This window comes from Chaetodon auriga, chromosome 19 (genome assembly GCF_051107435.1).
Source record: "Chaetodon auriga isolate fChaAug3 chromosome 19, fChaAug3.hap1, whole genome shotgun sequence".
Classification (NCBI taxonomy): Eukaryota; Metazoa; Chordata; class Actinopteri; order Chaetodontiformes; family Chaetodontidae; genus Chaetodon; species Chaetodon auriga.
The window spans coordinates 13008151-13021942 of NC_135092.1; the positions used below are offsets into that span (position 1 = coordinate 13008151).

The following is a 13792-nucleotide window of genomic DNA, read 5'->3' on the forward strand; positions in this document are numbered from 1 at the left end:
TGTCCACATCTCCCACTGTGTTCTGCAAATCAATGAGCTGTGATGGAGGAATAAAGAGGGAATCTTGTACTGAAAAGACTACAACATTTTGGAAAATACCCCGTAGCTTCTGCTGAACTTTGCATTGAGGACTGAATTTTGTCCTCTGTCTCTTACATTGAAATCACATTTGGAAGCAATCTCTTCAAAAGCATAGAGAGAGGAAACAAATAAAGACCAGAAACCTTTATAATGTAATTCAGTGTGTTTGCCTTACTTACTTGTGTGGATGTAACGTCCCTATATGGTTACAAAGATCACTTATATTAGATTGTTTAAAGGTACATGTGAAGCTGCATATTTAATAACATTTCTGAAGGTAGTCTGGAAAAACACAAAAGGCACATGGATGCAAAATATAATATTTTTAATACGCAATAAATTAATACCAGGTGACAATTTGAGAAGACACAGAAAAAAATAAAAATATATTTATTTCCAATGGCATATTTTTACCTTTCTGTTCATTATAATCAGATAAAGCCCATATACAGACATTGTATTGCATTTAATAAATATGTACTAGCTTAGTTATACAATAAGTCAGTTTCTTTTTAACACATTGTTTACAGTAAATCTTTTGACAACAAACACAGCAATACACAAACACCAATACTCAGGCATGTTTTAGAAGATCATAGGGAGACACATCAGCAGTGATATCAAAACACTGAAATTTAAGCCACGGTGGACCAAACATGGGTGTGTTTTGGCTCTTCTGCAACTGTGAGCGGCACCACTAAATCATATTTTCTGACATACGTATGCTAATATCTAGCCATGTACATTGGTTTGTATTAATGCACTCAGATTTTAGGGTATCAACCTGAAGTTCCTGTGACTTACACTGGAATTAGTTCCACCAAGAAATGACACCAGGACAAAGTTTCTAGACAGACGTATTGTCCTTAAATGTTCGTTTTCAGCTGAATGGGTGAAATTCCATTCACCACCACTGCACTGGATTAGCAGCAGATGATTCATGGCTGCATGTCAATGACTGGCTACCATTGAACCAACCCTTAAATGTACTAAGTTGGTTTTCTGGACTGAAAAGCTGATGACGGCTTCAAAAAGGTCAACTTCATAAGTAGCGGAAATCATGGCAGTCCGAGCAGAACTGTAATACAGTACAATGAACAGACACTCTTGAGCTAAGAGGTGTGCAGTATAAATCTGGTGACCATTACAGTCTGGTCAAAAAGATGGACTTGGAGCACAAGTTAGCTGCTTTTTCAAATGAATAAATGAAACAGGAACCAGCACAGGAGACTAAGCACAATGGAGGAAAGCTGTCGAATGAGAAATGAGACAAACCAAAGTGAATCTGTGAATGTGATACTGGCCTAAGTGCCAAATGAGAGGTTAAGTCATTAGCAAGCGGCACTCCTTTTCAACAGGTATGAACATGGGGATCTTGAGGTAATAATGGAGAGAAATGCACAGATTCCTCAGGAAATATCAATTATGGTAAGACTTATTTGGGTATACAGAGTGACCAAGATGGGAGATGCAAGACAGAGGAAAAAAAATACGAAACTGATTTGAAGGTGAAGGCGAAAGAGGGAAGTGCAGAATGCAAAGGAGGCATGTTGCCTTCACTGCACACCCCTTTGGGGTCAAGTGAACCATCACAGCAGCTCACGCGATGCTGAAAGGAAGCAGAATCTGTTATCCATGTACTGTCTGGATGTTGTGAGAACCGGCAGCTGAATTCTTCAGCCTGAGCAGCATTGTGTTACTTAAGGTAAGATGAATGCACTGCATTAACCATTTAAACAGGTTGATTCCAGAGAAGCATTCATCTGCACAGATATAGAAGCTAAGAGAGGGGCCAAATGGGTGAAATGACGCATGGTGAATCACACCATAATGGATGCATCAAAGAGGTCAGAGATAGAAGGAGCACACAGTATGAGGACTTGGTTGGGTACCAGAGGAAAGGGGGATACTGTATACTGTATGCAAACTACGTGCAATCATGCACAGAGTTCACAGGTTTGGTCTGGGTATCCTGCAAGTTTGTGTGCATCCGAGGCAAACACAGGAAGAGGACCATCAAACCTCAGAGAAGCCCGCAAGTAGTCCTCAAAATGGCTATTGAGAAGCGAAGCACACATGCTACTTGGACACAACCTGCTCCTCTAATGTTTACAAAACCAAATCATCTTATAATGCCAGATATTATTACTCAAAATATATTAAAGTGCATCACAAGATGTTTCATCATGGTAGCTACAGTTTCATCAAAATCATACTAATACTGAAAATATATCCAAGGGTACCACAACATGTATGGCAGGTAGAACTGAAGAAAATGAACCTCGTAGAATATTTAACAATACAGTGAAGAATTTGGTTGCTGTATCCCTGAAAAAATAGCTAAATTTAAGGCAAAATAAATAACATCCTGAAGCAGTTTCAACAAGGGTACATTCACTAGGTGAACAATTACACTTCAAAAATAAATTTACTGGCAATAGTTGCATCTCCTGACTATAGAGAGGAGCAACTGGAAAGACGTTGTTACACAACAATCTTACTTCATTAACACTGACTCCTTTCCTCTTGAACACATGACTATTACGCGGTCGTGTCGGCATCTTGAAACAATTTAGCACAAAGAAACGTGGGAGCAGCAGAGCAGTGGCGTCCTGCATCACTTGTTCTCTATGAGTGTCTGCACTTTGTGGACCAAGTCTCGAGCCATCATCAGGACCTGCGGGACGTTGTGTCGCTCTGCCATTTCTGAGAAGAGAACGTGAAAATCATTGTGACTTACAAGTAAATCATTAATTAATACTGATCGTATTGTTTTTCTGTCAACATCTAAATCTTAAAAATTTCCTGTTGAAGCAATTTTTGTAGCGATTTTGATTATTATTCAGTTCAGGTCAACACTGTTTCCACCATATCACAGCATTTGTGTTTCTCTTATTTCATCTCACCATTAAAGAACTTGATGATGTCTGTGAAGTCCATGTTATTTTCTAGGATGATGTCTCTATACATCTCCACAAGCGCCAGAGCAATGAAGAGCACAAAGTGCTCAGAGGAGGTGTACTTGGCTGCCCAGATTGTTTCCCACAGGGAGAACACGTCATCATACACCATCTCTGTGCACCAAAACAGAAAGAAATCAGATCACATTCAGTATCATGTTATGCAAAATTTAAAAGTTTAATTTGGCAGTTCAAGCAAATGTCACGATGCCTGCGTTCCCACATCACCTCTTTTGAAGTCAAGCAGAAACCAACGATAACAGAAGTAGAAGTGAGTGTAGTCTCCATTCTGTTGCATCAGTTCAAACAGCTCAGAGTCCAGGATCTGTTCGAAAAAGACAAAACGTCATCATTACACAATAGCCTTTGTGTACCTGCATGCATACATGTGTTTGTGCACATATAGGCACATACCTGTATAAGAGAACGCATGTTGGCAAAGTGAGAGTCCATGGCACCTCCATGGGGAAAATTCTGGTTCATCCTCTTCATCAGTTCTGTGAAGCAGCTAAATGCCATAACCTCTGGGGAGCACAGACAAACATGTAAGAAATTAACCATTTAGATATTTATGTGCATTCAGACACAAAGTAGATGCTCTTAAGTTTCACTGACCATCATCCAAAATAACCAGTAGTGGAGCCAACAGATCACACATGCCCTGGACGTAACCTGTATCCAGATGCTGCCACACGTAACTATAAAGACAAGCAGATATGTCAGATGTAATATTTTGGGTTGAGACAAACATAGATATTCAACATGGTGACACACTCGCCTGCACATGATGTTACGCAGCTTGTCCAGGTTCTCAGGGGTGAAGTACCAATAGGCTCTATCACAACGTCTGACATCTTTGTCAATGCGATGTAGGTTGATCAAGTACATGTCCAGTGTTTCTTGCTGCAAAAATAATAGTGAATTCTGTGAGAGCACGCTCATGATTAAAAGAAGGAGAATGTCTGCATGTCACGTGCCACGCTTACAGAATAGGTTTGCTCTTCTGAGGATTCATCATGCTTGGCGTCTCCTCCCACCTCTGCAGACTCTGGTTCAGCGAGCACATTTTCCATCTCTGGCTCCTCTTCAGAAAGGCCCAGGTCAGTGCCTTCAGGACTGGTGTTACAGGCTGTGTCCAGATGGTGATCTAGGACAAGGTCCGCTGATGCCATTTTCTCTCTCTGTGCAAAGGAGATGGGGGGTGCGGCGAGACCTGCCAAAGGCCTGGCCTTGATATCCTCAGAGGTCACACATGTTATCCCTGCAGGAATGTCCTCCATTTCCAGGGCAGAAGGAGAGTCATCGGAGTCTGCCGTGTCCGGAGACTGCCGAGAGTGGGACGATAATGAAAGGCTCCCCCTTGACGCTGACTGAAGAGCGTTCAGTACTTGTCTGACAGGTGAATTTGAACCAGGCTTCTCAAATGGAATTTCTGCCACTTTTCTGGTTTCAACCAAATCGCAAACTGTTGCTCCAACATCCTTTCGTTCTGCCTCTGCGGTGCAGGCCTTTGACATTTGAGAGGGTGTTTTTTCAGAAGCTGTTTCGGGCTTTTCAGAAATCTCTGGCTTTATTTCACTTGGTGGATTAGCATCTTTTTCTGCTGTAGGCGAACACAATGGCTCAAATTCCGGATCAGATTTGCTCTTGTGTGTTTGAAAAGTCAAGGTCTGCCCGAGTGGAGGTGCCTGGAAATATTCGTTACGAATCTCTGTTTCTAGCTTGAGAACATTCGTTTTCTCTGGAGCAGATCTTAAATTTGTATTTGTGTTGACTGCTTTTAAATCTTCAGATTGCTCATTTGTTGTTATATTCTTTCCTTCTGCTTCGGGTTTTTCTTCAGTTTCAGACATCTCTTGTGACATACTGACTCCACAGTCCTTAACCAGCTCACTTTCTGAAACTGTCTCCATATTTGCCTCTGAAACCTTGTCCTTGGCTACTGGGTCTATTACATCCTCCCCTCCTGGCTGTGATCCAGTTGTTTGTTTCTCCTTTAAGACTTTGGATGTTTCTGCTGACTGCTGAGAGCCTGGAGAACCAACGGCCAACTCTGTCACAAGAGGGCTGTTTTCTGACCCTGGATGCTGATTTGACAGATCTGGGGATGAGGGGGTGCAGGAGGGAAGTTGTGAATTGTCTGCAGTGGCACCTGTGATGTCTTTCAGTGGACTGTCGTGCTGCACTTCTCCTTCATCAGCCCTGGGCTCAGTCTCAATCTGATCCACTGCCTCGACAGAGCCAAATACCTGGTAGCCAAAGGAAAGCAGTGAGCAGGTAATAAATGTTATATCCCGTAGCAATGAAATGGGCAAATGTTGAAGGATTGCGCCAGTGTTTTTGCATGTGTTAGCCCATTACCTACAAATCAGATATACATGTATATAAATGTTCCAAGGTATACTGTGATTTCCAACCTTCCATGAAGCCTTTGGTTCCCATTTATTTCATGAGTGCATGAAAATCTATTTGATTTCAAACATCCATAACATATAATATGTAATCCATCACAATGAACATTCTGAAATTCCAACAAGTTTTGCATTCCCGCCTCCTTTTATTGAAGGATGAATGTAACTGGTGACTTTTCATCTAGCACCATCATCTGGTCACAAAAAAAGTTGTTTGTCCAACACTTTGATTTATGGCTGAATACCTGCAGAACTGATGCCAGCACAGCCTAAGCACAGGCTGACAGGGCCACATGGCTGTAGACTCCATGTTTGCATAAAATGTAACTTTTCTGCATAACTTTCTGACACCACAGCTCATCAATGAAATGCATGTTTCTTGTCAGTGACCTGTCGGAGTTTGGTATGGCCTTGAAGGCGCCACCATTTTGTTTTTGGCTATATTATACAAAGAATAATAACAATAATAACAATTTTATGGTAGGCCTTGGAAAATTTTAGTAAACTATATATATGTTGTAATAAGAGGGCTAAAACATGAAAGCAACACTGTTGCAACATTGTTGTGAGAAACTACCTGTGCGCTACTGCTGGAATCACTCTGTGAGGGGGCATTCTGTTGATCTGAGCTGCTACTTAGGGACGACTGCAGTGGGGAAAAGAATCACACAGGAGACAAAAAGCAAACTGTCAGCCAACTTGCTTAGAAATTCCATCATAATACAAAAAAAAAACCAGTCCTCTTTCATGTTTTCTCTGTTGCGGTAATGATTACATAATGCTGCACATTTCATGGTAAAAGGTCAAACTTGCATCTGTACTGATGGTGGAGTCCCGCTGCACTGGTCCTCTTTCCACGCTGGCTCCAGACGAACATCTGGCAAGAGCCTCAGCATGTTTCTCTCGCTCCCTCTGACGGACAATGGCCTCACAGCCCTGCCACTCCTTCATAGTCTGCTCATACATGATCCGCATCTGCTCATCAATCTGAAACAAAAACCTTGTGTAAACAAAGGATTGTCACATAGCCCATGGTGTATATCTGCACCTTACAATGTCACAATAAGTCTGATAGTACACAGAAATACCTCTACTCTGCATTTCTCAGTCATGGTGAACTGGTAGTGTCCCAACAGGAAGGGCCAGACCTCTTTGCGTAGAGAAGGAGCCACTCCACCAAAATACACAAGTCTGTGTATTTCCTTTTCCTCATAGGCCTGAACAACATTAAGTCTGGTCATACACAACTTAAAATAACAATACTACTACTTCTACAGCAGCCTCACATGATTTCTTGTGGGACACAGAAGGAACTTCTAAAGAACCATTCAGTACAGTAATAAATAAAGCTAAAATCTGTGACAATCTTACAGAGCTGTCCTTGAGGAACCTGGCCCAGACCTCCACAGAGAGGCCCCCTCGGGCACCACAGGGCACATCAGGGTCAACTATAGTGGTGTTGACCAGAGCAGAAAGGTGGGTACGAACAGTGGACAGGTGGCGGCAGTATGCAAGCCCTGGAGAAGAAAGACAAAAGTTTTCAAAGTGAGCAGGACCACTGAAATCATTCAGCAAATGAACAGTTGTTTGTACTCACATCCATAGAAAGCACGGGAGATTATCTGGTACTTCATGGTATCACAGAGGAGCTTTAAGGGAGCCCTGAGAGAAGAGGAAAATGGCTAAATTAGTCAACTGGATTAATTTGAATTTAGATTTGAGTATGTCCCTAGGAAATACTTACCTTTCCTGATTACAGCCATTAGGCAGAGAGCCATCAGAAGAGCCGTTCTGTGAGCAGGAGGAGCACGAGGACTTTCTGGGTGTTGGTTGCCACATGTTCACACCCTGATCCATCAGCTCCAGGGCTACTGCACAGCATAATATCCCTTATCACTACCATTGCTACCATCATCATTGTGAGAAAGTGAAATCAAATGAAATTTCAATAGATTTGAGCATGTGCAAGTGCATGTCTGCAAATAATAAGAAAACACTGACAAAAAACACAACAAACAAACCAAGTGAGAGGATGGAGATGGAGACGTGGCAGGCAAACTACTGCATGCCCATGCAAAGTCTCCTTATTGTCGATGGGACTATAATGTGAAATGGACACACGGGGCACTAAATAGGCAGGGAAGATATGAAATGAAGCAGGTTAACATTAGAGAGAAATTAATTAGAAAAATGTACACTGAGTATATGCCTATGGGGAAAACAGATTTATCTAAAGTGAAATTGTCTAAACTGTAAATCAGTATTAAGGGAATAATGTAATCATAGATGGAATCTGTGATGCTTTATTAGATTAGCTCAGGGAGGCAGAACCGGAAGATTAAAGACACTTACTGAACTCCATCTGATTGCCAGGAAAGAGGATTCGAAACACATAATCGGTTGCTTCATCATCTTCTTTATCTGATACAGAATCACATGAGCCGTGTGGACTCCTCTTTCGCAGTTTGGGGAAAACCTTTCCCTGTGAATGAAAGGCAACGTACTCATTTACGCTAACATTGAATAGTATATGAATGAGGTGAATTGTTACAACAGGTCATAGTTGTCGGCAAATGTAGCACAATTGCCTCAATTAGTGGAAAAATGTGAGGCTACAGAGGTATTTGCACTGACCTTTCCTCTCTGATTCCAGAGTGGTGGGTCCAGCTGTCCATGAGGTAGCAGGCCGGTCTCCAGGCAGGTGAGAAACTGGAGGAGGTGGCCTCCTTTGGGGAAATGTAGAGGAGGTCTCTGGATCCCATCTTGGCTTACCAAAACTACTGTCCCACCGCTGTTGACTGGAGAAATGGTCACAATAAATAACAAGATAAATAAACTCTTAAAGCTCCTACTTTGGGTACAATTATGATCACTGTACCTTGCTGATGACAGTGGAGATACACAATCTCCTCCAAACGAATAGTCATGGCATAATCCCAATACACACTGCAAAAAAGATGAGAGAATAGGAGCCATTCAGTCATCTGTGTAAAACCAGTAATTTAGTCTTATCAGATTGGGTTCTGTCGGTCTAACCTTTTCTCAGAATCCAGCTCCCCCACATTTCCGTTCATCAGCTGATTGGGTGTCCATTTCAGGGTCATGAGGTCTGCGGTTTGATGTAGAGAAAGGTAGCCTGGGATGGCCTCCACATCATCTCTCTGCACACACAAGGAGAGCTTTCAAAGTCCGATTGCAATACTAGAAGCTGAGTATAACTCAAATAACAGATGTGCCAAATTCCCCGAAGAGCAAATGAGCATCTCTTAATATTCCCTCTGTACAGCAGGTGCTTGTATTGTTGTTTTACTGATACTGAAAACACGTACCGGCTGGACCAGGACATTGTTCTTTCCAAACAGAAGTGTGGCTCTGGAGTTTTGGTGGAGTGATTCAACATAGTCCTTCACCCACATGAGAGGGCGATCATCCATGCTGCCACTGGACTGTCTCTTCTGGATCTGAAACGGGTTAAGAAAACAGTATTACCCATCTGATTTCACATACAGTAGTTTGTAGCTTATTAGCTGGTTAAAATCGAGTATTTGGCTGTCTAACCAGGGCAGGCCGTCTGGAGGGTGAATCCTGCCGACAATGACCGCTGTGGATGCGATGCCGCTGTACGAGCTCGTCAGCAGATGGATCCGTCCAGAAATGGTCTGCAGTCTTAACTTTGGTGTACTCCAAAGCACAAGGGCCAACTGCAATAAAACAAGGTTAAACAGGAAATTCTGAATAATTGATTGTATGAAGTGAAGGTTAAAGGAGAATTAAGGGTTTGACTATTTTTAAATACCCAACAGAGAGGCAAGAATTGGGCCATCCACAGGATCCATCAGCATGGCTTCTTTCTCATAGAAGGCACTGCAAGAAATAAAACGTAGAAGATTTGCCAAAGCTGTTGACTAGATCTTTATAATGACCATATAACATGAGATGTTGACAGTGAGTGCAATAGCACAACATTTGGAAGAATAAAATGTTTTGCATCAAATTCTTACGGTAAAACAATGGCATTGAATGGAGGAGATGCTCCTCTATAGGTAGCTTATAATTACAGTGAATAATGTATAACAATACCTGCTGTTCTCCACCAAGTACAGGACAATCTTGTCCAGGAGCTTCTCCATCAGCGCCGTCCGGATCCACAGGTGTTTCAGTGCCTGAGGAGGGAGGTTGGCCAACTTGGATTGCCGACTGCGCTCATTACTCAGTGAGGAATTGTTCTGTTTGCTGAAAAGAAACCCAACAGATGAGATGTCTGTATTGGTCGTTAAGATGCAACAGACATATAGGACAGCACGAGGCACTGGGATGATGCGCGGGTCCAGACCTTTGAATCTGCCACCTCTGCTGAGTTGACAGTTCGTCTGATATAAGGCAAATTAGGATGCATCATAGCACCTTCAAGTAGAGTACAAAGGGAAAAGATTTATAAGACTAGGAAACAGGCAGACGTTGACTTTTCACCTGTTTTCGATAAGCTGCTCCAGCTCCTGGACCTTGTGGCAGAGTTCCTCAGCAGGCGAAAAGCTTTTTGCCGCCTTCATAAAGAGCGCTGCAACCTTGTTACTGCACAGCAGGCCTGCAATACGACGCTTCAGCCCATGCAGGACGCAGGCCTCCACTACAGCTACACACACACAGAAACACACAGAGTATTAGTCGAACATAGAATAGAATTTGATTTAGACTTTTTTTTTTGTAAAATTTTAATTCATGTTTTTGTTTCCATCTGGTGGAATCTTTGCATTTGCCCTTGAGTTTTGTTTTTATCTCATATGTCGCACATACACATCTTTGTCAAAGCCTCAAGCCTTAATACCGTTTAGAGAGGAACAGGTGAAAGGCAGGCACAGGTGGCACAAGTAGAAATAGACCGTTGCTAGGATATGAGGGATGTGAATCACACACGCCTCACTAATGGTTAGTATCAACACCTTTGAAGGGTGATAGTCTACTTTAATACATATCCATCCATTTACTTTATTAAATATAAATAGACATGACTAATCGCGTGATGAAAATAAATCGTTAGGGTTTACATGACTCGAACAGACTGTAAAGGACCGTTTTGAACTGTGAGGATGAACCCGTAGGAGGTGACGGCTTGACACAAGCCGACGCCAACCAACATTCTGCACTGTGCATGTTAATGTGGTTGTAACCAATACTGTGACTTTTAGACACAACGGGCTGAACTAATTTAGGAAAACACATTTTTCTGCGATACGCTGAAGAAAATGACGACACAAAATTACTCTATCTCTCTTATTTACTTCATCTGGTGTCTCTCTCTTTATGGCCGCTCTTGTGCAGCCTGTGAAACCCATTCTTAAGCTAATGTTAAACATTAAGGCTGATGGAAAAGGCCTTGAGCATGTCCCCTGAATTTTGGAACACTCTGCCCAAGAAAGATGGTTAAGTGTACAACGCAATAACAATAATCAAAGAAAAAAAAAATTACCACAGAAGGAAATGATGTGGCTGCTGTCTGCGTGCACAAATTTCCTCGTTACTGCCTCCTCCATAATTTGTTTCACCTAGGAGATAAAGATACACGGTGAGACAAGACACATACAGTCTTACATAAGGTGACAGGGAGTCAAAACAAGTAGCACTAGAGGAAGCAACAGGGGAATATCATATAAGAGGTAATGATGAGCTGCAAAGGAGCAGCGTGGTCCCACAACACATGCATGAGGATAACAAACACACCAAATTATTTACTGCATAAACTCATCTGTTTGGCTCACTAGTTGATTTCTGCCTCAAGTCTCAAATGTTTTGGGGTTTTTTTTTTTTTTTTTTTTTTAGATATTCTTGAGGAATTAAGTTCTCACCACCTATGATGGATCCTTGGGGAATGTCACAGTTGAGATGCAGAGGCCAGATTTTTATTCTTGGAGACTTTAAGAGATGCTCCAGACATTTAATATTGCCCTTCCATAAAGATGGAGAACTTGAAACAGATTTTTAAAAAAATGGTCCAAAATAGAGCTGTAGAGCCCTAAATATCCTGACTTTTAGGCCCTTATTGGTCAAACCTCAAAAACAGTACATTTGCCATGATGCAACTCGGCCATGTCCCAGTGTAAGATTCTCCCTGTCAGGTAAATACAAACATCTTAATGCCATGTTTATAAGGCAGGCTTTCTTTTCTAAATTTGAAGTCTCAAGACTTAACAAAGCTCCTCCTGAGACACAGAAGACATAATACAACAAACTAGGAAACTGATCTTGATGTGTAGAATTTGTGGATTGTCCCTTTAAGTTAATGTAGGACGAACAGATTGACTTGGCCTCTGTTTCACTTTATAAAATGTCATTGTTTTTAGCTTGTTGCTTCTCCTGTCATCATCATCATCATCATCATCACCATGAAAGAATACAGTTTTCAAGGCTGACATTTTACTGAAATGGGCACTGCTTGTTGGATCAGTGTATTTACTTACTTTTAAACCCTGATATTTTGAAAAAAGTCATGTTCAACAAAATGTGTTGATGAGCAATGCAACACTTACCTGCAAAATCAACTGAATTTAATGTGAAGTTCTGTACTGTATGTCCACAGACTGAGAGAATATATTACAGTGATACTTTTCTGCCATTTTTATGCACCTATTCGAATTGTATTGTACAAAAGCATGTCCAGAACCACAAAACCGCTGTTGTGATGTCTGTAGATTACAAAATTGTGTGCATCCCTGTTCTTCATATGAATACACAACCTGCAAAGTCTGCTTTGTAGTAAACAAACATCTATATCAACTTGAACTAAAAATGAAAATGCAACAAAAAATGAAACAAAAAAAAAAAAATTATTTCACTCATATGCTGTCTTTTCTTTTAGAAGAGATATATATGAGAGCTAAGCCCCTCCTTGCTGCAGGATGGAGGATCTAGCACCAGAGTCATGGATGTTTGAGAGGCAATGAGTCACAGGTGAGGGGGAGCACGGACACTAAGCCTGGAAGTACCCGGCTTTCTCAACAATGAATAAAACATCCTGTTTTCACTCCCTGGCGAGAGTCCCTGAGCAGTTTGGAAGCTTTCTGCGGTGTGCTCCCTTTAATTTCCATGTAGATTCATATTCAAATGGCTCACAATTCAGCAACAAATCACCCAGCTTGAATTGCACTTTTTTGCATTTAATGATTGCAAGACGGCATGAGCACATGATGATCATGAAACAGATGCCAAGGTCACACCTTTAAGTTCTGGACCATAAGATGGTGTGTTACAGGAATGTCAGTTTAACAGAGAGAGAGAGAGAGAGAGAGAGAGAGAGAGAGAGAGAGAGAGAGACTACTCTAAGATATGGAGAAAACAGGTTTTGCATAGAAAAACAAATGAATCTGTACGCGATTTCTTCTTCTTCTTCTTCAATGTGTAGCCCCCCTCATATTAAACCATCATCATCATCTGTATCATTATCGTCATCATCATCATCATCACCACCACCGTCATCATCATCATCATCATCTTTACGCCAGTGTAACAGCAGTATACAATTTTACTGGCAGCCGCCTTATTGCATCCACCCTTATAATGTAAAATAAAGGCTCAGATTCATGATAAACAGGCCTGTGGCGTAGTCGTGGCTCATACCCGATGGACGATGTCCACACACACACACACACACACACACACACACACACACACACACGTTGTCTAAGCGGGCAGCGCCAGTAAACAAACTGTGATGAGCGACTAAGAAATAAAATGCAACGAACCTCTTTCTTCACATTGCGCAGCAGTTTCTGGCGCGTCTCGGCCTCTGTCACGGGAAAAAACATGATCAATGCGCCGATCAGACTGCTGTATCGGAAAGACACGATGATGGGCTCACGACAGGAAAATAATAATAGCGGCGGCTGTACCTCCCATCGCTCCGGGTGCGGGTGTAGCGGCTGACACGCACAGCTTTTTGGAGAAGGTGTTGAAAGCAACGTAGACAGCGCTGGAGAAAAGGCAAAGAGGCTCCGAGGTGCGCGATGTGTCCCTGACGACTAAATTAAACCTATCTGTTACCTCTCAGGGAACCAACACCCCTTTAAAGTCACAGCAGCCTATACATTAAGCCTGCATCTACACACACGTTGTCCACTCCTTACAACGCACACACAGGAGAAAAAGAATTGAACGTGTCTGAAAAAGTTTCTCGGTCACAGCATCTGTAAAATCTGCAGAACCTGATTCTTTTCCCACCACATGATGATTAAAGTTAATGAGCCCCAGGACAAATCAACACGTCATTCAGTTAATTATCTCAACTGCAGACAGTGAAGAGAGTAACAGGAACACTTCAGTATAATACATTCATATGTAAATCACCAT

At 41.9% G+C, this 13792-nt stretch overlaps 1 protein-coding gene across 3 annotated transcripts; it reads right to left on the reverse strand.

Moving 5' to 3' along the window:
* Positions 1 to 389: 389 nt before the first annotated feature.
* On the reverse strand, positions 390 to 13475 carry sgsm1b (small G protein signaling modulator 1b). 3 transcript variants are annotated; one of them, XM_076758111.1, is made up of 25 exons: positions 13336 to 13475; positions 13189 to 13232; positions 10920 to 10995; positions 9923 to 10085; positions 9533 to 9685; positions 9249 to 9316; positions 9011 to 9153; positions 8782 to 8913; positions 8489 to 8613; positions 8331 to 8398; positions 8087 to 8250; positions 7805 to 7934; positions 7197 to 7323; positions 7050 to 7114; positions 6824 to 6969; positions 6541 to 6669; positions 6266 to 6439; positions 6030 to 6098; positions 4028 to 5290; positions 3820 to 3944; positions 3657 to 3739; positions 3456 to 3565; positions 3270 to 3366; positions 2988 to 3155; positions 390 to 2787 (listed from the first exon to the last, which is right to left on the reverse strand). In XM_076758111.1, the coding sequence occupies exons 1-25, from the start codon at positions 13340 to 13342 to the stop codon at positions 2699 to 2701; spliced, it is 3918 nt and encodes a 1305-aa protein (XP_076614226.1). In that variant the 5' UTR covers positions 13343 to 13475; the 3' UTR covers positions 390 to 2698. The 3 variants fall into 3 exon arrangements, with proteins under 3 accessions (XP_076614226.1, XP_076614225.1, XP_076614224.1); XM_076758110.1 differs by having other exon boundaries at positions 7197 to 7320; positions 13189 to 13395; XM_076758109.1 differs by having other exon boundaries at positions 13189 to 13395.
* Between the last annotated feature and the right edge of the window lie 317 nt (positions 13476 to 13792).

Excerpts from the sequence above, each read along its gene's own strand:
- sgsm1b (XM_076758109.1), bottom strand. The coding sequence starts at position 13,251 with ATGTTTTTTCCCGTGACAGAGGCCGAGACGCGCCAGAAACTGCTGCGC. Across the intron at positions 9,154-9,248 it reads AATTCTTGCCTCTCTGTTGG|TTGGCCCTTGTGCTTTGGAG; the intron begins GTATTTAAAAAT and ends GTTTTATTGCAG. Across the intron at positions 8,251-8,330 it reads TCTCCACTGTCATCAGCAAG|TCAACAGCGGTGGGACAGTA; the intron begins GTACAGTGATCA and ends CCATTTCTCCAG.